Source organism: Chondrus crispus, genomic scaffold, assembly GCF_000350225.1.
Source record: "Chondrus crispus Stackhouse genomic scaffold, scaffold_19, whole genome shotgun sequence".
Taxonomy (NCBI): Eukaryota; Rhodophyta; class Florideophyceae; order Gigartinales; family Gigartinaceae; genus Chondrus; species Chondrus crispus.
In genome coordinates, this window is record NW_005179080.1 from 191494 (window position 1) to 216468 (window position 24975).

At 53.9% G+C, this 24975-nt stretch overlaps 8 protein-coding genes; 2 read left to right on the forward strand and 6 right to left on the reverse strand.

Moving 5' to 3' along the window:
- The first annotated feature begins 811 nt into the window (after window positions 1-811).
- Window positions 812-1507, forward strand: CHC_T00003414001 (hypothetical protein). The gene has a single exon (XM_005715121.1). It carries the CDS (start codon window positions 812-814, stop codon window positions 1505-1507), a length of 696 nt encoding a protein of 231 aa, XP_005715178.1.
- Window positions 1508-1702: 195 nt separating this feature from the next.
- CHC_T00003415001 (hypothetical protein) lies at window positions 1703-2203 on the reverse strand. Its single transcript, XM_005715122.1, has one exon. The coding sequence runs from the start codon at window positions 2201-2203 to the stop codon at window positions 1703-1705; it is 501 nt and encodes a 166-aa protein (XP_005715179.1).
- Window positions 2204-2211: 8 nt separating this feature from the next.
- On the reverse strand, window positions 2212-4496 carry CHC_T00003416001 (hypothetical protein). The gene is made up of 3 exons (XM_005715123.1): window positions 4449-4496; window positions 2673-4227; window positions 2212-2411 (listed from the first exon to the last, which is right to left on the reverse strand). The coding sequence occupies exons 1-3, from the start codon at window positions 4494-4496 to the stop codon at window positions 2212-2214; spliced, it is 1803 nt and encodes a 600-aa protein (XP_005715180.1).
- Window positions 4497-4598: 102 nt separating this feature from the next.
- On the reverse strand, window positions 4599-7010 carry CHC_T00003417001 (hypothetical protein). XM_005715124.1 is given in 2 exon segments: window positions 4599-4670; window positions 4671-7010. 1 exon segment carries the CDS (start codon window positions 7008-7010, stop codon window positions 4671-4673), a length of 2340 nt encoding a protein of 779 aa, XP_005715181.1. The 3' UTR covers window positions 4599-4670.
- Window positions 7011-8446: 1436 nt separating this feature from the next.
- CHC_T00003418001 (hypothetical protein) lies at window positions 8447-9488 on the reverse strand. XM_005715125.1 is given in 2 exon segments: window positions 8447-8699; window positions 8700-9488. 1 exon segment carries the CDS (start codon window positions 9486-9488, stop codon window positions 8700-8702), a length of 789 nt encoding a protein of 262 aa, XP_005715182.1. The 3' UTR covers window positions 8447-8699.
- Window positions 9489-11050: 1562 nt separating this feature from the next.
- CHC_T00009465001 (Beta-ketoacyl synthase) lies at window positions 11051-12028 on the reverse strand. XM_005715126.1 is given in 2 exon segments: window positions 11051-11227; window positions 11228-12028. 1 exon segment carries the CDS (start codon window positions 12026-12028, stop codon window positions 11228-11230), a length of 801 nt encoding a protein of 266 aa, XP_005715183.1. The 3' UTR covers window positions 11051-11227.
- A 4838-nt stretch (window positions 12029-16866) lies between these two features.
- CHC_T00003419001 (hypothetical protein) lies at window positions 16867-18441 on the forward strand. XM_005715127.1 is given in 3 exon segments: window positions 16867-17629; window positions 17722-17897; window positions 17898-18441. 2 exon segments carry the CDS (start codon window positions 16867-16869, stop codon window positions 17895-17897), a joined length of 939 nt encoding a protein of 312 aa, XP_005715184.1. The 3' UTR covers window positions 17898-18441.
- A 155-nt stretch (window positions 18442-18596) lies between these two features.
- On the reverse strand, window positions 18597-20630 carry CHC_T00003420001 (hypothetical protein). Its single transcript, XM_005715128.1, has one exon. It carries the CDS (start codon window positions 20628-20630, stop codon window positions 18597-18599), a length of 2034 nt encoding a protein of 677 aa, XP_005715185.1.
- Between the last annotated feature and the right edge of the window lie 4345 nt (window positions 20631-24975).

Genomic DNA, 24975 nt, shown 5'->3' on the forward strand with positions numbered 1-24975 from the left:
ACCAGGGCCGGCCCGGCGCCGCCGCCGCGCCGAAGATGGCCAACCGCTACATGAAGGGGCGCTTACCGGAGGGCGTCGACTTCGCCGCCTACCCGGGCCGCTCGTCCACCCCGCTGCCCACGGCCGAGAGCAAGAGCGCCGAGCGCATCAACCAGCTCAAGATCTGGAACGAGGCCGCCACCAACGACGAGAAGCGCCGCCTCAACCCCTCCAAGGGCAGCGCCCAGGGCCAGACCGCCGCCACCGCCACCCGCCGCACAGACTCGTTCAAGGACGCCAAGGATAGGCACTCGGCCTCCTTCCACGGATCCCCGCCCAAGGCAAGCAGGCGCTCGGGCTCCATGCCAAACTCGGACCATCTCGTCTCGGACGCAGTCGCACACCCGCCTTCGTACCATCGCACGGCTGTCGCCACCGTCGGCGACCCGCCGAGGCAGAGCAAGCACGCAGATATCTATGCCGATAGGAGTGATTCCGACTCTGATGATGACCAAGACCCGCCCAACCTCTCCCCGCATCCGTACAACCCCGCCGACCACCCTGATCCTGTCCCCCAAAACTACCCGCAGCACCATGCACCCCCGCATGTCCAGCCATTACCGCCGGTCAAACCTGCCCCGCATGTCCCGTCGCTCTCCCCACCACCCGCTACTAACCTTAACGCTTCCAAGACACAGCCGCTTCCGCCGGGCACGCCCCATCCCCAGCCAAAAGAATCGAGAGCCTGCTGTACTATCATGTAATTCTTTTTCTTTAAGCGCCCTTTTTTTTGTCCGTGTCGGAATACGCATCAGGGGAAAGGTGCCTGCGTATGTCCACCAGATGCAAAAACCAGACCTTGTTTTTATTTTTTGTTGTTGTTAGCATCGGCCCCGTGTGTCATCAAACTGCTCTCGCGCCTTCTATTGCGGTCACCATTATCCAAAGACGTAACAAAACATTCGTTTACCCGATGCTGCCTCAATCGCACTTTCCATCCCACCGTAATCACCATATCGGTACCATATCGGTACCATATCGGTACCATGTCTTCCACTCCCACTCTCACCCACACACCAACTCAAGCCCGCCCCACACCTTCTCCACCACCAATGACATGCTCCGATATCCCGGGCCAGTTGCCTGCACGGCCTTCGCTTTTTTTCGCGTCTTATTGACGGCCCCCATTCCCGCTTCCCGCCATTGCCTTTTGGTTTCCGAGTTGGCCTTGCCGCCGGCCTCGGCCTTAATAATAGTGCGGGCGAAATTAATAAATCTAAGAATGTCTGAAGAGAACCATCCCCCCTCATCCCCGCCTCTTGTTAGACTACTTTCACATGTCACCTCGAGCCCTTGTTTAACCACTAGTGCGGAAATCGGAGATGAGGTCTGTGTTCTGTGGCCCAGGCCCTACTCGATTCAGCGAGAGGTGTACCGCAACTCCCCTGAGGAGACACGGGGGCATGCACGATCCGAATCTAAATCTTTTGAACAGCAGTGCTTTGTAGCGCCATATTCCGCACGATGATCCGCTGTAGTTAAAACGAACACTTCTTGCAGACACGCAAATGCTCATTTTCTTCACCACCGCCCATGTACCAAGCCTGGCTATGTGTGTGGTGACACGCAAATATCTTTCAAAGCGCTCTACGACTACGTGTCCTTTACAATACTTCTCTGGTAGCACGGTTTTCTGTATCAGCATGTCAGCTCTCGCCTCGCTTTAATCTGTGCCGCTGTCAGAGTCAGATTCGGCAAAGCTCAGCCTCGTGCGGTCTTTCCTTCCGAATGTCTTTGACGGTCTTTTCACGCGTGACGTCTTCTTTTCAATTCCACCTTGCAGTAGCTGCGACTTTGAAACCGTAATGCGAGATTGATGTGGGCTCTTTGCTGTTACAATTGAATCGTCCTCTTCTGTTTCAGCCTTCGTCACACCTTCTGCATTACCTCGGTGGTCATCCACAATCGTGAAAATTTTCTCTTCCGACACATTCCCTTGCCCTCGAGCGGAGGGAGACAGAATGGAACTCTTGTCATCCGTATCCGCAGCACACGGGCCGTCCTGATTCTCGCCTTTTCGCACCTTCTCTCGCCCACCCTGGCCATCAGCCTCCGCAATCAAACCTCTCAGAAACCGGGGTACCACTCTCTGGTACGTGACATCGTTTCGCCCACTGCTTCTTGTCCCACCTGCTGTGCCGCCGCCGCCTCCCTTTCGCCCCATCACGGGCCTCAAGTCTGCAGTGGGGAGCGGGATGGTCTGCCTTGATTCAGCATTAATTTCGATTCAACCGATGCGTTTGACTGCGTGCTTATTATCAGGTGCAAAGCACCACGGCTCCTCCCTCGAAACAACTGATGCAAATTAGTCACCCCTCCCGCCTTGCCTAATCCCGAGGAGGATGGGGCAAAAGAGCAACGGCAATGATGCACTTTGGTACAATCGGAAAGCACATTGTGCTACTCTCACAAGCCAGACCCCAGACACACTACGGAGTCACTCTGAAACCATGAAAAATATAATAATTTCGGCGAGGCCCCCCTCACACACATGTCATCGGATATCGAGAGGCTCCCAGCTGTCAATCGAACGATATACGCCGCCTTCTTGCGCCCGAAGCAATCTCGTCTACACCTAGCTAGCTAGAGACCAAAGTCAAGTATTCAAACTTGCTGGCAAAGCTAGCTCTTACTCGCCTGTCCAGCGGTGTTCTGTCGCATCATTCTGCGCTGCTTGCGTCTCTCGGACGAGCTCACAGGAGGCGGCACTTTCATCCGCCTTTCTCTCGCGCTCGGGTCCATCACGTCCATGACGTAGTCGTACGACACCGACATAACAGCAAAGAGCAGATACGAAGCCACGCACCACCACGACAAGAAACCCGCAACCTCTCTGGCAAATATATCTCCCGCTTGAACAGTCACCACCGACGACACCGGGCAGATGCCCATCCGCACACCGCCATCTAGCTTTGCGACGCATGCGAGCAAGAACGGTACGGCAGCTGGACTAATGTAGAGAACAGTGATCATCATCAGGTAGAACGAGTTCCTGAGTACCTGTACACTTGTGCTCTGCGTCGCTTGCTGAAGAGTTAGGGAAGCTTTGGTGGTCCAGAAAGACCGATACCCGTCAATTGCACCGTCCAGGTAGGCTTGCAAGCGAAGGCGCAGGTTGATAATTCTGCAGAACACACAACCCAGCAGCAATACAATCCTCCATTGTCCGAAAGCGCCCCTCTCGCGTGGACTAACACACCACAGGAACACAGTCAAGAATGGGACTACATAGTCCAGCGCAACCATGAACATAGTGGAGGCTGTCGGTCGGCCAAGATAATAAGGGTCATCGCGGCGATCTCGTTCATCTTCGCGGTATTCATAATGCATCTCATAGTCAAGTTTGGAAAAATAGCGTGCAGGGGCCGCGGCAGAAGCAGATATCAAACCCGCTACTATCGCAACGAAAAAGCGCCCCACCATAGCAATTCTCTTTGCCCAAATGTCTGCAGAAGCCACGTTTATCTTCAAGCGAGTCCTAAGCACTGAAGTGACGACCTCCCCCAGACTCTCGAACGCCTCATCAAATCGAACAAAGCTGGAGAAATTTCCCGCAGAAATAACTGACAAGGCCGCGAGCCCAGCCAGCACTCCCAGACTGCACATGATCCTCACTGAGGTCATGCCGACCGAAATTCGTATGGCCTCGAAAAGCGCAAAGCCCACGCCAAGAATGGCGACATAAGCCGAGCGTTTATTCGCGAGCAAACTAGGATAAAAGCAGCCAACAGTCTCTTCAAAAGCGTACGCCGCAAAGTAGCCACAGCAAATGGCCATGAGATGGTCGAATTGGCGGTGGTGTGGAAACTCTGCTTCCTCTGAGAAAAATGTCTCGTTCAGGACGTTGCGGCGGACTGTGAGCGAGGTGGCTGAGTACTTGGCCTTCGGAGGTTGCACAGATGCACGTGCAGTGGGTTGCTTTCCTTTTGTCTTGTTCGATTGCGAGGACTGGGAAGGTTTCGAGGTGGAGGAGGACTGCATGATTGCCTCGACTTCCTCGCGATCGGGTTCCAAACAGTAGATTAGACCGAAGAGGAACGGGTTTTCGAAAATGTAGTAGTGACGGTGCAGACGAGTTAAGATAAACATAACACACATGGCTATGACTAAAGCAGGGGATAGAACGGCCATTGTGGTCACATGTGATTCTTCCACATGCAAAACGCAATCAACAAAACTGATATATGCCTTGAACGACAATATGTAGGGGCAGTGGCAAGGCGGAACTCAGACCTGTTCACCGATCAGAGATGACTTTCACCGCAGTTGGGTAAGGACGGTGGCAAAGCGGAGCTCAGGTCTGTGTACGGAGGGGCATGAGGTTGGTAGGACCTACAGTATGTGCACGAACTGCACAAGCAGGTGTTTGAATCTCAGCTTCAAAAAAATTATGCGAGATTTTGATCTACTTTGGCGCCAAAGCCGAGTTGAGCGAAATGAAAAGCCCTCGGAAGCATCGCATGACCATTTCGCCGCCGGCAGGTCGTTGCGGCCAGACAAACAAAGAGATAAGTGTCGTCAGTTGTTACGCGCGCGAGGTGATGAGGAAAAGTAGGTTGTGAATAGTAATAAATGTTGTGCTTTATGTGCAGTTAGTGTGCCTCTCCGACAAGGCCATTCCCAACGTCAAGTCATCCCTCCTCCGTTTGCTCATCTGCCGAATTGGATGGTTGCGATGTGACAGCTTCTGTCCGTGTTCCATTAATGACATCAGGGTCAGTCGAGGTTGGTGGCAGAGGCACGGGCTTGCGAGCCTTCGAGATATTCATCTCACCCAATGGTGCAGGCGGATTCGTTGGTGCATTCTGCTGAATCGTCGATGCCTGCCCCGGAGACGACTGAACATTGCCTCTGGGAGCTGGAGTCGCTTGCCCTCTGGCGCCCCCTCGACCATCAGTCTGTACTGTCCCAGGAGAAGCTTTGCTTCCCGATTGGGCTGCAGCCTTAATATTAGTTGAGGGTTTCGCAGTTCCACCAGCTGTCGCCGGTTTCCCCACGGATCTGTTCATTTGAGATTTTGTGATTGCAATAGGTCTCACTTCAGCTGACGCTGTCGAAACCTTGATTCCATCTACCCTGCCGTCCGTCGCTTGTGGACTAGATCTATCCATTGGCTCCACAACTTCCCCTTCAGGGTCGACAGGGGTCGTTATCTGGGCGGGCTTTCGACCCTTGGTAATTTTCATTTCCCCAGGGCTTGCCGTGATCGGCTGATTGCTTACGAGCGGCATTGATGGTGTTGTCAACTCCTCATTGACCGCCGGTGTCACTTGCAAGTTCTTCGTAACTGCATCTTCCTTGCCTTCATTCCACTTAACAGCTTCCGTTCCCGGAGGGCCCGACAATGAAACTGATTTCGCCTGTGTCCCTCGAGGAGGCTTGGCCCCTGTAATATTCATTTGCCCGACTGGCGCGGTCGTTGCTGGAGTTGGCTCGGGAGGCGCCCCTGCACTGTCGCCAGACTCTATTGGCCTAAGTGGTTGTTGTGTCGCAGTTTTTTCATTATCCACTATCCGCGCTGCGTTTCTTCTAGCGGCCGTCAGAGCCGCCGCAGCTGCTGCAACCGCCGCCTCTGACGTTGATCGATGTGGTGCGCTTTCAGCAGTGTAGTCATTCATCGCTCCTGGATCCGTCGCGGCATTGCTTGGGACGGATACAGGGGGGGCAGGTGTGTTCCACGGCACTCCAGCGGGAACGCCATTTGCTGTATTGGGGTCTACCAGTGAAAAATCGACCCCGCTCTCGATATTGTGGAACCGCACTACAGGCGCAGGACCGTATTGCTGCGCCTGGGGCACATCGTTGTTGACCGGTACACGACTTAAGTCGGGTTGCGGGGTTTGAATGCGCTGAGTTGCGTTACTAATATCAGGGAAGCTCGCTTTCGCTCCAAACGGACCATATCGATCGGTATCGACTCCCGGCCGCACATCCCTAGTGTTAATGGTGGCAAGTTTTGCACCGTTTGCACGAATGATTTCGTAGCACCTAACCAAAATGTCTTGCTGCACTCTGCGGAAATCGTACAAAAAGACAGACTTCGTGTAACAACTGATCCACACGCGCACGGAATATTCTCCAAAGGAATCAACATATGCCAGACGATGTTGCCGGGGATCCAGCTCCTGATGGCCCATCATGAGGGCCTCAATGGCAGCAACAATCGTTGGGACAACAGGCATGTCCTCATGCCGCAAATGCAGGGTATGCAGAATTCGGCGATTGTCCATCCTCGAGCCGTTCTCGACGATAAGAGTGGAAAAGCGAGAATTGGGGATGTAAAGTGGGCGCTTATCCCATGTTCGGACTCGGGTGAGATACCATCCAATATCTTCCACAGTCCCATTAAGCTCCTTTTCTTCGATGCTGCGCACCCACTCGCCGACAGAAAAGGGTCGTGTAACGTAGATCATGAAGCCACCGAAAAAGTTGGAAATGATCTCTCTACCGGCAAAACCAATTGCCACACCACCAATCCCTCCAAAAGCCAACACGGTCTGAACGTTGATTCCAATAGTGTCCAAAGAGATAAGCAGAGACCCGATAAACGTAGCGACTGTTGCGATGCGAGACGTGGCGTCTACTTGGGCCTTGTCTATTCCCTTTGCGACGGCAAATCGAGAACGAATCCTGTCGATCCAGCGAAGCAAGAACCAAGCTGCAGAAATAATAATACCGAGCTCTCGCAACACACGGATATGCTTTAACAAGCCGATGGCCGCAAGAGGTCGACTGATGGCCTCCGCCAGAGCCGTACCGACGGTAAACAAACTGAGAAACTCGAGCGGGCGCTGCATACACTCAAAGACGCTCACTTCATATGGGATATTGCTCTTCAGACCGCGCGTAGCATTGAGCCTGTTATGAATCCACTTGAGCGTGCTGGAGACACCGGCGCGCAGCAGCAGCAACAGGGCGATGACTAGCGTGACCTCCCACGCGAAGAGAACGGTTTCGCGCTTGGACGGCATGCGGACACTCGACACGAGCTGGCTTTCAGTGAACAGCCTAGTGGTCTCTTTTCTCAAACGGAGACCGAAACGGCGGGCACTGGCAGGGACAGCGATTCGTTTCGCAGGGGCAGAAGACTTTGGCTCCCCTGTAGTGGCGGATGGCGGGGCAGGGCGCTCTGATTTGGCATCCTTGGCGTCTCGTGTGGGCGTAGCAGGAGGCTGAGTTGGTTGCGGGAGGGCGTGCTGCTGTCGGGTGGCAAGTGGCTGGTCGTTGGGTTCGCGTACAAAATCGAAGTGCTCCTCTGCGTCGTCCGGGTCGGTGGTGGTGGGAGGGATAATGGGAATGGAAGAATTTTTGTGCGGGTCCGGAGTTGGGGTGGTTGTGGCCGGCGGGGTGGCATGCCTGTGGATGAAAAGCTCTTCCTCTGCCGAAGAGGCGCGTATGGGTGAAGCGTGGCGCGGGCGGCGTGGTCTCACACGTGGGAAGTAGCGGGGGTTGGGACGGAGGGCGGGGGGGAGCAAGACCGGAAGGAAGACGGGAAAGTAGGGATGGGGTTGGGTCGGGACGGGACGGCGGGCCATGAGTGTCGGTAGTGGAGGGGGCGGGGTAGGGGCTGAGACGAGGGGGAAGAAGACGGCGGAATGGGATGAGGAGAGTGATTGTGTGGACTCCACACTGTGGAGGTACCGACTGGGGGGGAGTTGGGAGGCGCAACGAAAGGGCGAGTGAGAGAAGAGGAAAGGCGGAAGCGGTGGGTGTAAGGAAAGTGTATTACAGTGAAGCGATGGAAGAGTGACGACACGTGTAAGGATGATGCCAGGATGAGTGACAGGCCACGTGGAGGGGCGGTGTGACTTGGAGGAGGAATGGTCAAGAATGGACGAGGGGGGCGGAAAATTCATGGGGAGCCTTCGTGGAGATGTGTGCTGAATTTAGGGGCAAAAAAAATCTTCGAGGCAGCGAGAGCGCGGGCGAGAGATCAGGGCAGATGTCCATGTGTCTACGGAGCTCGGCGGCGCTCTGGCGCGAGTAGGAGCACGGGTGAATGGCAGATATTTCTCGCCCGGTCGCGAGTCTCCCAGGGGGGGAACCTGTTGCATCCATAGTGCTCACCGGCCCGCCGGCCTGCGTCAGCCGGGAACACAGCCATTTTGATTGGCCCCTCGCCGTGCGTTAGTTCGCGGACGCGCAGGACTCGATTACGCATCGTGCACTTCGGCGTTGCGCCTACCTTTTGCTCGACCACTTTTTCCAGCCTGTGCTGATTACGCTGCATGTCCTCCATATCCCCCGCTCACGCGATTCTTGACGGCGGATGCACTTCCGTCTGCCGTTCCAACCTATAGCCTATAGTGCTCGAGTATGCAATATGGACATTGCCCACATGCGTAGACAAGGCCCTGGCGACAAGAGTAAACGGAACAGGGCAAAACGGAACAGGGCAAGGAAAACATAGGTAGAATACATCAAAGAGTAGCGTAGGCAGTGGTCCCACGGTGCACTCTTCTCTCGAATATTTACAAAAAGACAAACCCCCCGTCCGTCGCACCTAGCGTCTGCGAAAAAAGGTACGAGCAGCTAACGTTACACCACGTTCCCCAAGCAGGCAAGCAAACACAAATCATAACGAATAAGCACGATAGAACGACCATCCCCTCCGCGCGACGCTTCCCTCGCGCGCGTCTCAGCAAAGCAGAGCCGACAAATCAATCCTGCTGAGACTCTCCGCGATGACGACGGCCCCGCGAGCGCTGTCCCTCCGCGTGGACTCCCCCCTCTCGGCGCCGGGTGCGGGGATGCCGAAGGGGTCTGGCGGCATCTTTTCTGACGCGCCTTCTTCTTCTGATGATACCGAGACGTCGGGGAACGCGGAGAGGCAGGGGGCGACCATGGGGCCGAGTTTCATGTCGAGGACGGAGCGCATGCGACGTATTTGGCCGCTTCGCGACGAGAGAAGCAAGGGCGGTTGCGATGTAGACGACGAGGGGGGTTGTTTGGGGACGGAAGATTTTTTCGATGGCGGCATGATGGAGCAAGTCGAGGTTTGGCTGGGCTACCGGGGTGGAGGCGAGGGGTGGGGGAAAGCTGGAAGACTTATATAGTGCGGGCACGGATAGAGGGTGCGGGGGAACACTGTGAATTGCTGCCGGGCACGCGGGGACATGTGCCGGACATGTGCCAAGCGAGTAGGAAGGGCGGAGGGCGAAGGGCATTGTGCGGGCTGTGGAAAAGCGGAAATAAAAACGGGGGGTGTGCAGATGCGAGCGAGCAGGCGGGGCTGGAACAAGCGCGGGCGTAGGTGGCGCCAAGTGTCGCGCAAGTGTGTGGCGCAGCGGCGGTGATTGGGCGTTGTACGCAGGCGCGCAGTGGCTCCCGCACGGGGGACAAGCCAATGGGCGACGCGCGCAGCCGCGCATTGTGGGCGGCACGCCCAATCGCCAATCGCACAGCGCCGCAACACAACCTCCACCTCCATCTCTAGATCTCGCTTGCATCTCTGCGGCCTACGCCTGTCGCCGCCCCAATCGTGCAACCTCACTTGATGTATACGTAGGCTATTCTCAGGTCCGGTGACAGAGCGAGTCGCTCCGCTCCACTACTCTACCCTACAGAACTACACACCTTCCGCTCCGCTCCTCCCCTTCGTCTATTACCTCGCGAGCACTACGCCACAACCCCACGAAATGTCCCCTCCCCGCCACCCAGTCGTCCTCCTCCATCTCTGCCTCCTTACACTTCCCCCCCACTAATCCTTGAATGACGCTCCGAACAAATTGAATCCTGCAAACTCCTCCCACCCCAGCTGTTGCCGAATATCCACCAGCCTCGTCTTATTCTTATCTGTGTTCACCGGCGTCTGTAGAGGATACAAAAAAAATGCCTCCCTGCTCGCCGACCGATACGTCACCAACGAGTCCTTCGTTAACAGTCGAAACTCCACATCGTCCGTCCCTTTAAAGCTGCTCGGAAACTCAGCTCGCAAGTAATACTCATCCGGCCCATCTATGGCCTCCACAATCTTCCCCTTATCCCTATTCTCCCCGACCGCTCTCTTCAGCGACTGCCACGCCACGTTAGCATCGTCAGTCTCTGGCTGGTAGCTCCACGGCGGGCCGAACTTGGACGGATTTCCCACAGACGTCGTCGAAATGCATGGCATGTCCCCTCGACATTTCTCCAGTCGCCCTTTCACAAGTCCATACGCCTCCGCGTTCTCCATACCCTGCAAGGCCGCTGCCGCTGCCAGACCTATCATTGCCACCCCCGCGCCTCGTGCAATTCCGCCCGCTCGTGCAACCAACGACGACCTCGCTTCCGCGCCTCTGTCGGCCCGCCCCCGACCTCCATTCGTGTCCTCACGTGCAGCGCTGCAAACATTCATCGTTCCGCCTCGTCGCGCACTCGCTTCACCACTCAGAAAACGTGGCCGGTAGCCTGACCAGCACACACCCACAAACCCTACTCTTCCACACGTCGCTTGTCTCATGTTCCACAGGTAGCGCGCCTCCCCCGATGCCTAGCTGCGCGACAGATAGTCCTGTGTGTTTAGCCACTTCGGCTAGGGTTCGTTTTCAGTTGGCAACGGATGCAGGGGATGTGAAGAGGACGTGGTTGGGGGGCAATCGATAATCCCGGCTGTACGGCATTGGAGGACAGAGTGCGTGCGATGCCAAGAGGGCGGAGCTTCACATGTGCGAATGATCTCGATTCGAAGGAACGATTTCGGGAACAGCGAATCGCCGTCGCTCCTCATCCGCTGTTAAACCACAAATGTCTAAATTTATGGAAAAAAAATCGCCTTTCCCATTTAGCGCCACCGCCCAACCACATGCGAAACATAAAACCACGCTGCATCCCAACGTCAAAAGCAGCTGTGTCGCCCGTTGCCTGGTACAAAATTTTCATCGACAGCAATTTCGACACCGTTGTTTTCTTCTGACGCCAATATACATCCAGCACCAACCCTCGCTTCGCCGCGCCCGAATCCGTTGATGCCAGCATCGGCCGTCACGGCCAAACAGCAAATGCACAACATCAAAACAAGATACGCAAACGCTTTGTGGTGGTGGAATCATCACTGAGATTCGTCGTGCCTCGACAGAGCACCTCGTCATCATTTTATTCCCTCTCATCGTTCAGCGTGACAATCCCTTACATCCAAACCAACGGCTTGAGGGACGCCATTCCATGTTGGACTTCAGACATTTGACTTCCGATGAATGCAAAACAGAGCCTATTCTTCATATTTCGCGAACACCACCGTGCTATTATGTCCACCGAACCCGAACGAATTTGAAATTCCCACACCGATATCCGCTTCCTGCATCTTGTTTGCCACAATGTCAATGTCCACCTCTGGTTCTTGTTCGTGAACATTAATAGTTGGATGGATTTGTCCCCTCTCGATTGCCTTGACAGTCGCCACGGCCTCCAAACCGCCGGCCGCCCCGAGCGCGTGTCCGATCATCGACTTGGTTGCGTTCATCTTCAACCTGCTCACATCACCGTTAAACACGCTCCTCACCGCTCTGAACTCGGCAAGATCCCCTGCTGGTGTGGATGTTGCATGCGCATTAATATACTCCACCTGTTCCTTCACAATCCCCGCGTCAGCCAATGCGTCCTCGATGCACTTTCGCACTCCACCCCCATCTTGTCGCGGCTCGGTGATATGATGCGCATCGCAGCTCTGCGCCCCTCCGAAATACTCTGCGACAATCGGGGCGCCACGTTCCAAAGCGTGTTCCAAGCTTTCCAGCACGATGAGTCCAGCCCCCTCACCCATTACAAACCCATCCCTAGTTTTATCCCACGGGCGGGACGCACCAGTAGGATTGTCCTTCCGGGATGAGAGAGCGCGGCATGCAATGAAGCCGCCCAACCCGACCGGCACAATGGCAGCCTCCGAGCCTCCCGCGACGACTAAATCACAATCACCTCTCCTGATATGCAGTGCGGCATTATTGATCATGAAGTTACCTGTGGCGCATGCAGTTGATACGGAATAGTTGGGCCCCATGAAACCCGCATGCATCCCTATGAGGGCGGCCCCCTATTATATTCAACAGAGTGAGAAAAGCAGGTTGGTCAGACACTTGAGCACACAATTCTTATCCAACCGGATGCGCTCTCGACGATAAAATAAAACGTACCATGTTGGTGATTGCGTAGGGGATGAAGAACGGGGACATACGATTGTGGCCTTTTGTAATAAGCTTCTCAACGCCTTCTGAGTAAATATTCAAGCCTCCCATTCCCGAGCCACACAAGACGCCCGCCCTCGCTTTGTTCAAAGCCTTATGCTGATCGGATCCAATCTGCAAGCCCGCGTCCTCAAGTGCCTTCTTCCCCGCTACAAGCGCGTAGGTCAAAAATGGGTCAAGCCTCCTTAACAACTTGGGCTGGACATAGCCTTCGATGTCGATAGACTCGGGCTCGATCCAAGCTGCAAAATTGGTGTTCCAGTCCTCGCAATCAAAGTTTTTCACCGGCTTAACACCGCTCTTCCCCGCCAGCAACGAATCGTAGAAGACGTTGGCGTCAGACCCGAAGCAGGAGACGACGCCCGTTCCTGTGACGACGACACGCTTGACGGTTCCCTGGGAGGTCTCGCGCGTGAGCGAGACCATGCGGACGACGGAGAGCCGCGAGGTGGAGACGCGGTTCGAGAGCGAGGGCGCGCGGAGCGGGGAGCGAGTGCCGACCCATGGTTGCGAGGACGCAGGGGCGGACAAAGCGCAGGGGACGAATGCCGAGGATCGGGGATGCATCGGGGCGGAGCGCGGAGGAGGGACACAGGGGGCGGGCGTTGTCAAGTTGGAAATGGATCGGACAGTTGAGAAGAAAAAGCGGTAGTTGGGCGTTCGGTCGAGGTCAGACGAAAGAGAAAGAGGATCCAGGAAAGATCTGAGCTATGAGTGAGGCTGAGCACAATTGACTGCAGTTGCGACCAACAAATGTGCACCAAGTGTAGTCCTTTGAGAGCGTCGTTTATTTTTCAATCGAAAATCTGGATTGACGGAGATGTTATAGACAGGGCAGGATATATTTTAGTTAAATATTTCGGTGTGGGATGTGTGATGGGTCAAAGCCGAGGAGAGACAAGTGTGCGGCGATGGTTGGATAGTGGGGAGAATCCGTCTCGTGTCACTGTTCTTGTTGATACACGTGTTAGGACTTGGCAATTGCCAGATTGCCCCCTCGTTCGTGCAATAAATGCGCGGATACGGTTATGATGTGCCGCAGCACCGCATCCTGCGTTGTACCTTCGTACTGTACCTCGTAGCACTGACTCACCTCTAGCATGGTGCTCCTGAGTGCAAGCCTTGCGACTTTTAACTCAGTCATTTCCGTCAGTACCCTTGGGTACAGCAAGTGTTGGGCTGCCTCTCTTGTCCTAGTCAGGTGACCATGTGTCGTGAGACAGTCTGGTCCGCGCTATGCAGGAGACCGCTTTGTTTCGTTTGCAAAGAACGCAAGTGCAAAAACTGTGACATCTGCGTTACACCACTCAGCACGAGCTATCGGTTATCAGCAGGGTAGAGAGCTCACTTCCCTGTTTGCTAACTTCAGTATCTTCCTTGTACAGCCATGCTTTCCGCCACTGATCTTATTTTGCAGAGCGCCATGGCCACAAGATGATTCGCACAGAATACACGAATCACCGAATGCAGTCCCTTTCCACTGCATGCTCCACGTCATTCGCCACTGGTAGACGAAGGCTTTTCTGGAGCGTGCCATGATGCCAGCTTCTGATCACTGCCAAGAGCCCCGGACACCGCCAATGCGTACGGGTGTGGCAGCCATTACTTCGAAAGATATCTTTTCCCAGCGACTACGAAGTTGCGCATCCGACCGAGAAAATAAACCTGGATGTGTATCGTACAAAAAATCAGCCAACTCCGAAGCAGCCGTGGAGGTCTGCAAGTACGCGATTTCTATTGGCCAGCCAGAAAGCTCGAGTGACCAGGGCATGTAGTTACACCAATAGGAGAGCACCAGCAAGGTCCTAATTCATTTTGAGCTTCTAGTTGAGGTGCAACTCGCTTTCCCTGAACATCCCATCCTCCACGTCAACAGCGACTTTTACCCTAAACTTTATCCAGTCCTGGATGCGCGCTACACATTGAACCGTACCGCAAAGCTGCGCCGCGTTGCTACGGAATGCGAACGCGGTTCAGTACATACAGCAACACCGAACATAACATTTACAGCGATGAGACCTGATTGCAAAGCCATCATCCCTCTTGCTGTGTTGGGGAGTCGCGTTGCACTATCCGTCAATCACTGAGTTTCTTCTCCACATTTCATTTTCTGCAACAGCAACCCCGTCTCACTCTCTCCCATCCACAGACTTCTTGGTACAGTAGTTCTTTGTTCTAGGGCATAATTCTGCGTCCTGACTCTACTCCCACTACTTTTTGGGCCTCGTCAACAACAGCCACCTTTGCATCAGTTGCCAACTCCAGAAACTGCGCATTCCCACTCATCACATTGCTCTCTGGAGTACCTCCGTCAAACGAAATCACGGCTGGTCTTTTTCCACGTCGGTGTAGAAAAAATACAAAACTGCCAAAGATATCGCCAGAAAGGCACGTGCTGGCCGTTGGTCACATGAGTCATGCACCTTGTCTGCCAGATTTCACTCCGCCGAATCCTTTCTTCTAATGTTTTGCTTCCTGCTGCTATCATGCTAGCACATTTGCTCATCGCTGTTCTACGCAAAAACAATACACACAGAAACCTTGTTAAATTTCTTGCTCTCTAAAACTCGTTCAGTTCCTCTTCCAGTACGTATTCTTTCTTCAACTTTGTAGTCGATACGTATCTCCCACGCCCACACTCTTCAATCCTAGAAGCTGCAACACTTTGGACTCCTGTTCAAGGCAAAGCATTGGCCTGCAATCCCTCTACCATCTAGCTGAAGCGTCGCGACCACCTTTTGACTGTACATCTTCAGCACAGAATCTGCTCCATCGAAGACAGATAGAGAAAACTCTCCAGTTGTAACAAAGAATCTTTTTTTGCAGGGAGTTCGATAAAAAACGGGGTTCATCTCCGTTCGTTTTTTAAAAAAGGATAGTTGTCTCGTTCGCAGGAAAGCCGTGAAGCCCATTTTTCAACGCTTTCTGGACACCTTCCGAGCATTGCACGATTTATACTTTAGCGTACGCATTTACTTTACTTCAACTGTCCACATATGTGAGCACTTGTTTCACACATGTACGTGTTTATGATTATCAATCCTAACTCCACAACATGTAAGATCTTGCGCACTAGTTCTCGGCGACTCCTATCAATCCCGACAAGCCACAGCATCGTAATTTGAAAGTGTTCTTTCGCCTCTCCTAATCCCCCCAACATTACTTTCTTTCCAAAATCTATCGAGCAGCTGGAAGTACGTCAAGTAAATCATTCGTTGTCTTTCTTTCAAATGATGACATAAAGTGCCAAAGACGTATCCGTCATCTCCTACTCTCCACTACTCCCACGTCTCATATGAAATATCGCCCTGTCCCTAAGTTCAGCGTTCACCCATGCGTAGCCGTCGAAGAGGGTCATGCCTCCATTAAACTGTTAGCCTTCGACGCCCAACATCTACAATTTGTCACGAAGGAGATCATAAACCCTACATGAATTCTTCACAATACTGTCCACTGTGCTTTGTTAGATCGGAAGAGTCCTCTTAAACGTGGCCACATGCATTGAACTCATGGAGCACATTCACTCTCTTATGAGAGTCTCCTTCGCTCTTCAGACCCCACCAGCGCTCTAGCAAATCAATTATTGTAACTAGCTGTTTGTCGGAAAAGGCTGAAGAAATGTACATCTTTCCCATGGCGATTTCTTGCTCGAATTCAAGACCCAGCGACATATGTTTCCAGTGTGCTCTCAGTGTGATGATGCCACGGTTTGGTATATGTTTAAAGTTTCAACAGCTGTGAGAAAAGAAACCAACCTCCTCAGACAAGTGCTTGCTTAATAAACCTTGGTTTCAGTTTCTGGCACAACTTGATTGTAGCAATGTTGCAGTACAGACTGTATCCACCTAGCAATGTGGTCGCCCTGGAGCGCGGAGCTTTAAGAGAAAATTTACTCCTTTCTCTAAACGGCTGAGAGGGGTTACGCTAGACGGAAAGGAAACGAAACCTGGACGAGAGTACATGAGAAACGATTTATGAAGAAGAGGAGGTGGATAGGAGGCGGGATGGTTGGGGGTGCCTCAAACGGGCTGTCGGTTAAAGTGCTTCTAACAGTCCTTCTCAAGTGGTTCAAATGGTAGACATTTCTTCGTCACGCTACAAGGTGTACGCTAAGACTCTGTGCCCCGTCGCCTATTTCCGTGTACAAACGCATCAGCACTTGTCTGCTTGGAAATCAAGCCGAAGGACTGTGTTCCAATACATGTACAATACATATGTGTTTGTAGCAGAAAACAAAGGAATCGCAACAGTTTTCCTCCATTTGCAAATCTGAAAACATGTCCTGATTTCTTCCGCACTCCTACAGCATCAAGGGTACACGATACCTATCTCAGCCGGTCACCCCGATTCTTCATTTCTTCCAAATCCCGCAAGACTCCAGATAACTCTCACACACAGTCTCTTCCAGCTGCTCTACTGCTCCACTAACGCGCACTCTTTGTTCCTCCCTGGAATTCACGTTACAACTGCATTCCAAACTCGCGTCACAATGACTCCGTCCTTCATCCCGCACCCGCTCCCCACCCGGCCAGTCCGCCCCCGCTCCCTCCTCATTTGCAGCGCCGCAAAGCCGTCTCCCCCACGCCGCACTCTTCTCAGCCGCAATCTCTCCATCCTACCTACCCTTGTCCGCACCGCTCGCTTCACCTGGCGTCAATTCTGGCGCATCATGATGGCCGAGCTCGCTCCATCAGACGCCGAGGGACGCTACATGCGCCCCGCCTCCCCTCTTGCAGCTCCCCCTCCAAGCCTTGAGCCAGAGTCGAATTACGCTGTCTACGTGGGCGTGGCGTGCCAATGGTGCCACCGAGTTCTCCTCGCGCTTGCTTTGCTGCGCTTGGAGAACGTTGACGTGAGATATGTCGTGCCAGGGGATGATGGACTCTGGAAACTCACAAACAAAGAGGAAGGTTTGCTCAGGGATGTATATTTGGAGAAGGAACCCGGTTACACGGGGAGATTTACTGCGCCGTTGATGATGGAACCCATGGGTGGGGGAGGGATTGTTTCGAACGAGTCAGCGGATATTTTGCGCTCCTTGGGCGATTTGGCTGGCAGGGTGAACATAGATGAAGAAACTACTGTGTGGCTGCGGCCCAGGAAGGAGAATGAATTTGGAGTTAATGTGGACGATATGGATCGCTTCTGCGTGAGGTTGTACGATTGTGTTAATAATGGTGTGTATCGGTGTGGGTTTGCGACGTCGCAAAAGGCATATGAGGAGGCTCAAAATGACTTGTTTGAATGCCTAGATGATGTGGAGGCTCGGTTGCAATCGTCGCGCTTCCTGTTCAGTCCCGTCGTTATCACAGAAGCTGACGTCCGGCTGTTTCCGACAGTGTTTCGGTTTGACGCCGTGTACGCTCTGCTGTTCAAGGCATCGCGGAAAACGATTCGTGCAGACTATCCGGCGATATCTGCGTGGATCAGAGGTAAGTGAAATCCGTGTATCTTCATAGCCAATTTCATCGCGTTCTCCACAAGTGCTAATGGTCGTTCTCTATTTCTTTTCTATGGCTTTCAGATATTTACAACATGTCCGGCGTGCCTGAGACTTGTGACTTGGCGGGGACGAGGGAAAACTATTTCACTAGCTTGTTTCCGTTGAATCCTAGCGGCATAGTGCCTGTAACTCCTGTTCAAGATCTTTCTCCAGCTCCAACTCGACGAGGTCTTGGTGTGAGTGCGACAGTGCCGTAGTATCCAAAAGCAGGAATTCCAAATGATGACCGTCGTCTCCAATGCATTTCGGTACAGCAGGATGTAAGCCACACTGCATCAGGAGGACAGCAGATGTGGTGCTTCGAGCGCGTGTTCAGAGTTACGCCGAACCTGTCCTAGCGACAATAACTGGTGACCTCGCTGAAGCAATGCTTGAAGTAACTCCTGTGCTTGTTCCTCGTCTACTTTTGCATATTGAGAAGAATTCATGTGCCTTGAACCTTGTTGAGAACCCGCCTCAAGGTGACAAGGTTGTTGACAGGAAGACATAATTGTTCCCTTCATATTCATAGGCTGGACTTTGGTTGAGGAACTACCTCTACGTACGATTCCTGCAGATCAACTCTAGACGCAGATTTATCACTTTGTGGAGCAGAATGTTCCTTGGAACCAATGTTTTTCTGTGGCATACCCTGAGTTTCAATTTCTGACCAGTGCTCCGGATTCAAACTGATATTCTGAAGAGTGTGTTCACTACGACGCGCTTCGTACAGCGCATCTTGTCCCTTAAATCCTAGCGCGGATTCCTGGTTCGAGTTCCTTTACTCGAGAGCTGTTTCACTGTGTATTCACTGCCGCGGCGGGTTTCCAGACGTTTTCTTGCATTTCCACGTCTGGCGCCGAATCCTAATCTAATTGGATTTGCTCCATAGCCTGTTTGTTAATATTGACGACATCCTATGGCATTTCTCGTGCTTCAACTTCTGGCTGGCGTGCCTCACTCACGTTTCCTTTCTTCTCACCGCCATTATTCCTTTTCACAGGGACAGGCTGACCGCGCTTAGAGCTTTCGGCATGTATTGGATCTTCGTCATTAACGCTTTGAACCGGTGCAACTGAGGCAGCTTGTGGCTTGTGCGTATTGGTGTGCTGTTGCTTGACCACACCATCTCTAAGGAGCGATGAGGCCGTTGGAGACCCCGCGTCTTTCCAATTCTGAATCATCGTGATAGAATCGATGTTCTCGTCGTATGCGTGTGGGAAATGCGATTGTCTCGTCTTTTGTACGCAATTGCCCCACGCTCCTCCATCAGGCACAAAACCAACCGACCTCACGGCTAATTCCCTTTCGAGGGTATTTGCAGTAAAGAGATCGCCCCCCACCTCCAGCAGGACTGGGTCCATAACGTTAAGGTGCTCGGCAATGTATTCAGTAACATCGTCAGGAACATGCAATGGGACTGCCAAGTAGATAGCAGTTGCTCCTATCATATCTGCAGCGTGGGCAATTGCATTCACATAAGTTTGAACAGGCACGATGCTGTCTAAGAAAATGCAAACAGTTCCGTTCTTTGTGTGTGCTTTGTCGCATGTTGTGCTGCTCCACCGGAGCTTAACGAAGAGTGTCGTGTTCAATGCAGGAAACCTCTCATCAATGTAATCAGAAATGTGCTTTGCCGGGAAGAAGTGTGCCAGTACGTCAGGATTGATCGCTATCGGAGCTCGCATAAGGCCCACTCCGACGCAATGTCTTCCGGGTTCTTCTGGGAGCTTGTCTCGCATATACTCAGCAACAACGTTGACGTCATAGTTAACGAGTTTGGATTTTAAAAACCGGTACCCCTTCGAGTCAGCCCGCACAAGAGTAGTGTTTTTCGCAAGATTAGGATGACTCTCCTTGACATACAACGCAAAGTTTTTAACAATAGCCGACTCGGCACCTCTGTCGTCAAACACGTTGGTCATGCCATTCTCCTGGCAAGTCCGCAGCGGGACAAAGCGCACGCCTGTGCGCGCCAGCTCTGGCAAATCGAAGACCTGATGAAAAGGGACGGGGCGGTCGGGCTGCGAGGCACCGAACGACGAGATGACGGAGGGAATGACTACGCAGGCATTGCGGATGGCAAGGGTAAGGGAGAGAGAGGTCCAGATGTGCTCGATCTGAGTGCCCAAACCCGTAGACGAGGATTCGGGCACGACAATAATGGGACACTCGTCGTCTGACAGCGGCGCAGCATCTTCATCGACGTCGTCAAAATCGTTTGAGTGCGGGTGAGATTCGTCTTCTGGATCGTGATTGTCCGGTGTAGATAGGTCTGTCTCCTCACGACCTTGCTGGGTGTTGGTGTCGTCCGTGAAAGCGTCCGGGTCATCTGGTGGGGCGGCCGGGAGGTGATCTGGGCGTACGACAGGGCGGGGGTTGTGGTGTGTATCGTTCTGAGCTTGACTTCGCAGGTCAAGCTGTTCCTTCCACCTCTGGAGGGCGACTCGCTCCCTCTGGAGCTCGTCCTTCAGGCGCTGAACTTCTGTGAGCTGGGGTTGGAGGCCACTACGGCGGTCCTTGAATTCGAAGAGGTTCCTAACGGCGTACTCCGTACGCTCGGGGGCGAGGGAGCGGAGAAAAGCCAGGGCGAGCAGAAGAGCGATGAAGCCCCATACGAAGGAACGGCGGGTGGAGGACATGACGCGGGCGGGCGAGGTAGAGACGGGAGGGGAGGGCGTAGGGTGGCATAATGGATACGGAGGAAATGGGTGGGTTGGTTCTGTGAGAGACGGGGGCTGTGAGAGACGGGGCGAGTCGAAGTGAGTACGGGACACGGGTGGCCCGCGAGGGAGGGATAGTGAAGGTGGAAAGGTATGCTTAGTCGGGGTACGTGTCGCGGCCAATGAATTTGCAGGGTTATGCAGATGACGGCGGAATGAGCTGTAAGATATTTTATAAGCCAATAGGATTGTGCAGATGGCGGCGGAATGGGCTGTAAGAGCTTGCATAAGCCAATACCAGTTGAAGAATCGTCACGCCCACGACTACTGTACTACAATTGTACTTTCAGGCTGAAAACACTGAATAGTATATGGCGTGTACACGTGTGCAATACAGGGTTGGATGGCCACAGGGTTACAGTACATAAAGGAGACGTTGCCGCGGCCGCCCTCCCCTCCCGCGGCCCATCCGTTCCTTCCCTCATGGACGTCGTAGTGAGACCCGCAAGCGCGATCCCTCGCCGATCTGGACGCCGCGCCGTCACCCTGTGCGTGCAAACGATCTCCGCCGAATTCCTTTCCGCGCACCGGGTGCGCGGGGCCACGCGTGCCGTTCGTCGCACGGCCGCCGCATCGCCCACTTTTCAATAAGTATACGCAAATGGAGACGCCGGCGTACCGTGCCGGCGCGCTTTACCAGCGATGCCAGAGAATCTCATGCAGACTAGCGGGCGGCGCGCGCCCATGCGCCACCCCGTACAACAGTCATGGACATTTGAATTAGATCCGCACGTAGTTAGACCACACTTCGTGCGCCCGCAGTTCCGCCGACAAGCTCCATGTGCCGCCCATCCGTCTCGCAAGGCCGTACCGCCGCATCGAGTCGCAACTACCGACCAGCCTCGCCGTCCCGAATGCACTGGTATCCCGAAAATTTCCTCAAAAAACGTCCTCCAGGTAGCCGCAGCTGGCCCTCCAGTGGGGGCTGCCGTCCCTGGCGCCCTGCCCCCGGGGTGCCCCGCCCCGCCCCCGCCGCCCCCCCCTCCCTCCCCCCCTCCTTTCCCCGTCACGGTCCCCCTCCGCCCTCCATCCCCGCACCCACGCCAACCCAACCTTCCACAACCTCTCCCTCGAGACCAGACCTTGACCACCGCCCTCCTTATCCACCCTCACTATGAACCGCCGACGTGGCCCCGCCGACCACCGGTCGCACCTGTTCGCCCAGTTAGGGCCCACCTCGCGCGCGTCCGACGCGGCTGCGCCACGCGCGCCTTCCCCGCCGGCGCTGCGCCGCCACTCGGCCTCCTTCCCTTCGAAGCGCCCCAGGGCCTCGCCGGCGTTGCCGTGCATCATGCCGCGCGAGCGCGCGGCTTGCCCAGCCCCGCCGCGCACGTACGACGCTGCCGTCGCCCCGTTCTCCCGCTTCGTCCCGACGACGACGGAGGAGCACGCGGAGATGATGCGCCTGTGCGGCGCGCCACGCCTCTCGGCGCTCGCCTTGGCCGCCGCCCGCGTTGCTGCGGCGAGGGGGAGGCTCGTGGATTTGTCCAAGATTGCAGACGACCACGTGTTCTTGCTGCTGGCCACCCCGGCCATCGGTGCCGCGCAGCTCAAAATGCTGGAGAGGCACAACCCCTCCCGCGTGGCCGTGCTGGACGCGCTCTGGGCTAGGATGGTTATGGAGACTTACGCCATCACCCAGCTGCCGGACAAGGTCGTGTGGTGGCGCGAGCTCTTCGAGATGGAGATGAGGAAGGAGCAGCTGCTGCTGGATAAGGCAAGCGAACGGTTGAGGAGGAGATATAGCGATGGGGAGATGGACAAGGGCCGCAAGGTCGAGATGACGAAGAGGATTCGCGTCGGCCCGCCCAAGAGGAGGGCGGGAGACCCGACCGTGCCGCAGAGCAGGATATCCCGCCTTAGGGAGCAGGTCAGAAGGCAGAAACGGAGAAGGTGACGGAAGGCATTTGAAGCAGGGGGCTATAGATGTATTTTTATTGTCGGTCAGCAACTAGTGCAGCAACAACCAGCTCAGGATGTAAACCAAAAGATCAAACGACATATGCACTGCGTTGTTACTCTATGCGCTGGAGTATGTGGACGCCAGACTCGGTCTCGACGATGGCAGAGACCTCGCCCACGTCGAGCGCGAAGGCGGCGTCTTCGAAGGGTTTCTGCATGCGGCCGCGGCCAAACACGCCCAGATCGCCGCCGTTTCGGGCCGAGGAGCAGTCGCTCTCGGTGCGCGCAAGCTCCTCGAACGACACCTCGCCAGAGACGATGCGCTCGCGGTACGCAGACAGGATCGCGAGGGCCTCCTCCTTTCCCCGCGTGATCTGCGGCGACTTCCACGAGGACGGCCGGCGCGACTCAGTGTGCTTCACGAGCAGGTGGCGGCACTGCACGAGAGACATCGTTCTGTGGAGAGGAGGTACAGCGAGTTGCGAACTGGCGACGTGAGCGGAAAAACGCGTTGGAGGGCGGCGGTGGGTGAGGGGTTGTGGTGCGACGGTGCCGCGAGTGCAGAGATCGATAGTGCGGGATTTACGGAGACAGGGATTTTTTTATTTTGCAGCGGAATAGACAAGGAAATGAAACGTTTTAGAATCCGTTGCTGTCGGGGGCTCAGGGGTGCGTGTACTGTACGGTTCTCGTAAGTTCAGACATGGTGTAGATTGAGGATGTCTGAGTTACTGTCCAGGAGGTTTGGAGGCCAAGGGAGATAGAGCATCGACGACAGAGGGGGGAGATAAGGGATATGATGGAATGGTGGACAATGGAAACACAATCTTCGGCACTATGCCGGGAGCTTAGACAAGCTCTGCTGAGGTGTTATTGCTTTTTTTCTCCGCTACCTCTCTCTCTGTTCCTCTCTTCCTAGGACTAGCCATATATCTACCTCGCTTCCCGCTTCTTCCTCTCGATTAGCCTTTCGATTCTACTCGGCGTCCTTTCACTTCTGCATTTCCTCGGTGCGATGCTTTGCCTTTGCGTTCCTCGATTCGTTTCCTATCGGTGTCGGTGTGGCTTTCTTTTTGCCCTTCTAGACTGCATTCAGGATCCTTTAGCCCAATTACCTTACATCGGATATGGGTGCTTCTTTTCCCGCCTCTTCGCAATTAGGTCTGTTGTGTTGACAACCTCCTGAAGGCTGTGTCGCTCGAGCGTATACCTTCGAGTTAACATCGTACGTGGACTACCGGTGTCAGTTCACTTGTGGTGCTGCGCTTTGTAATTATGAGTAAGCAATAGTAATTGAAATTGCTTACTTCTTACACACATCCCATTCGACTCAGGTACTCTGAGTGGACTTATTGCTTACACCATGATATCATGTCGTTGTTCGTTCCGAGAGAATGTTGAACTTCGGGCAATTGGCGATTGCTTTATCTCCAGGTTTTGCTGTGCAAGGCTTTGCCTTGACCAAAGTCCACTACGAGTCTTCCGCTTAGGCACATATCGTGGGTGAGTTTCCACAGTTGTACATCCATCTTGGTAAGTGCGTCAGCAACGTTGCTTCGGCCTGGTATCCATCGCAGCACATCAATTTCCTCAGCATCAAAACTATTCCGGATCCGTTGCACCGTTTGTCTCAATTTGTAGTCATGCCCTTCATGTAGTGTGGTAATCGTATCATATAAGCCGTGTGAATTCACCTGTAGCTCGTTCATGATGGGCCTATAAGGGAACATAAATCTGAATGCCCCGCGTAGGTAGAACCCTCTGTCATCTCCATCGGCACAGGCGATGATTTCGGCTCCGTAACTCGAATAGCATATCCTTCTCTGTTTAGTGCTTGACCAATCGATGGCATGGTACACTTGCAAACCTCTTGCAGTTTTGATGCGTAGGCTTGCGAAAATTGCAGACTGACCATAAGACTTTGCTGAACTGATGTTGTATGCTGCATCTGAGAGTGTACATATTATTGCCTCTTCGATACTTTCTGGACTTCTGAATAGTATCATGGGATTGAGCCTGAGTATCTCACGGATCATTGTGTTTGCCTCCATGAGATGGGATACTCGAAGTCCGGCAATCTTCTGTTGTAATGCTGAGCATGCGTAAGCGGCTGGGGGCAGTACTCCTTCACCTAGCCATAGGAGAGGGCCTGTCACACTCCTGAACATCGAAATCTCTGCATCGGTTGCCTTTTCGTCTTTCCATTTCCTTCTTGCTCTACTGAGTTCGATTTCATTGAGTTGCTTCATGTATGTAGTCATCAAAAGTGTGACGTTCCCTTCTTCGTCCTGCTCAATTTCACATCCGTTGAAGAAAAATCCTGCGTCTATGACTACCTTCCCTACCTCAAAACGCTTCTTCATCTCACTGACGAAATCACGGATCGATTGTACCTTTCCTCCGATAATGAAGTCGTCGGTAACTTTTGCTACTACCATCGCAATGTGACCCTGCTCGTTTCGCCTCACGTAGAGCTGACTCAGTCCAAATCCTCTCTCCAACTTCCCGGTGGTTAACATCCAGTCTTCTATTACCTTAGCCCACTGTCGCCCTGCCACGACGATCCCATAGGGCAGCTTCTTCAACTTCCAAAGTTTTCCTCTGCTTCCCTTTCCTTCTCGAGGTGGTCTTAAGACCATATGTAATTACATAGATGCTTCTTTTGATCGGA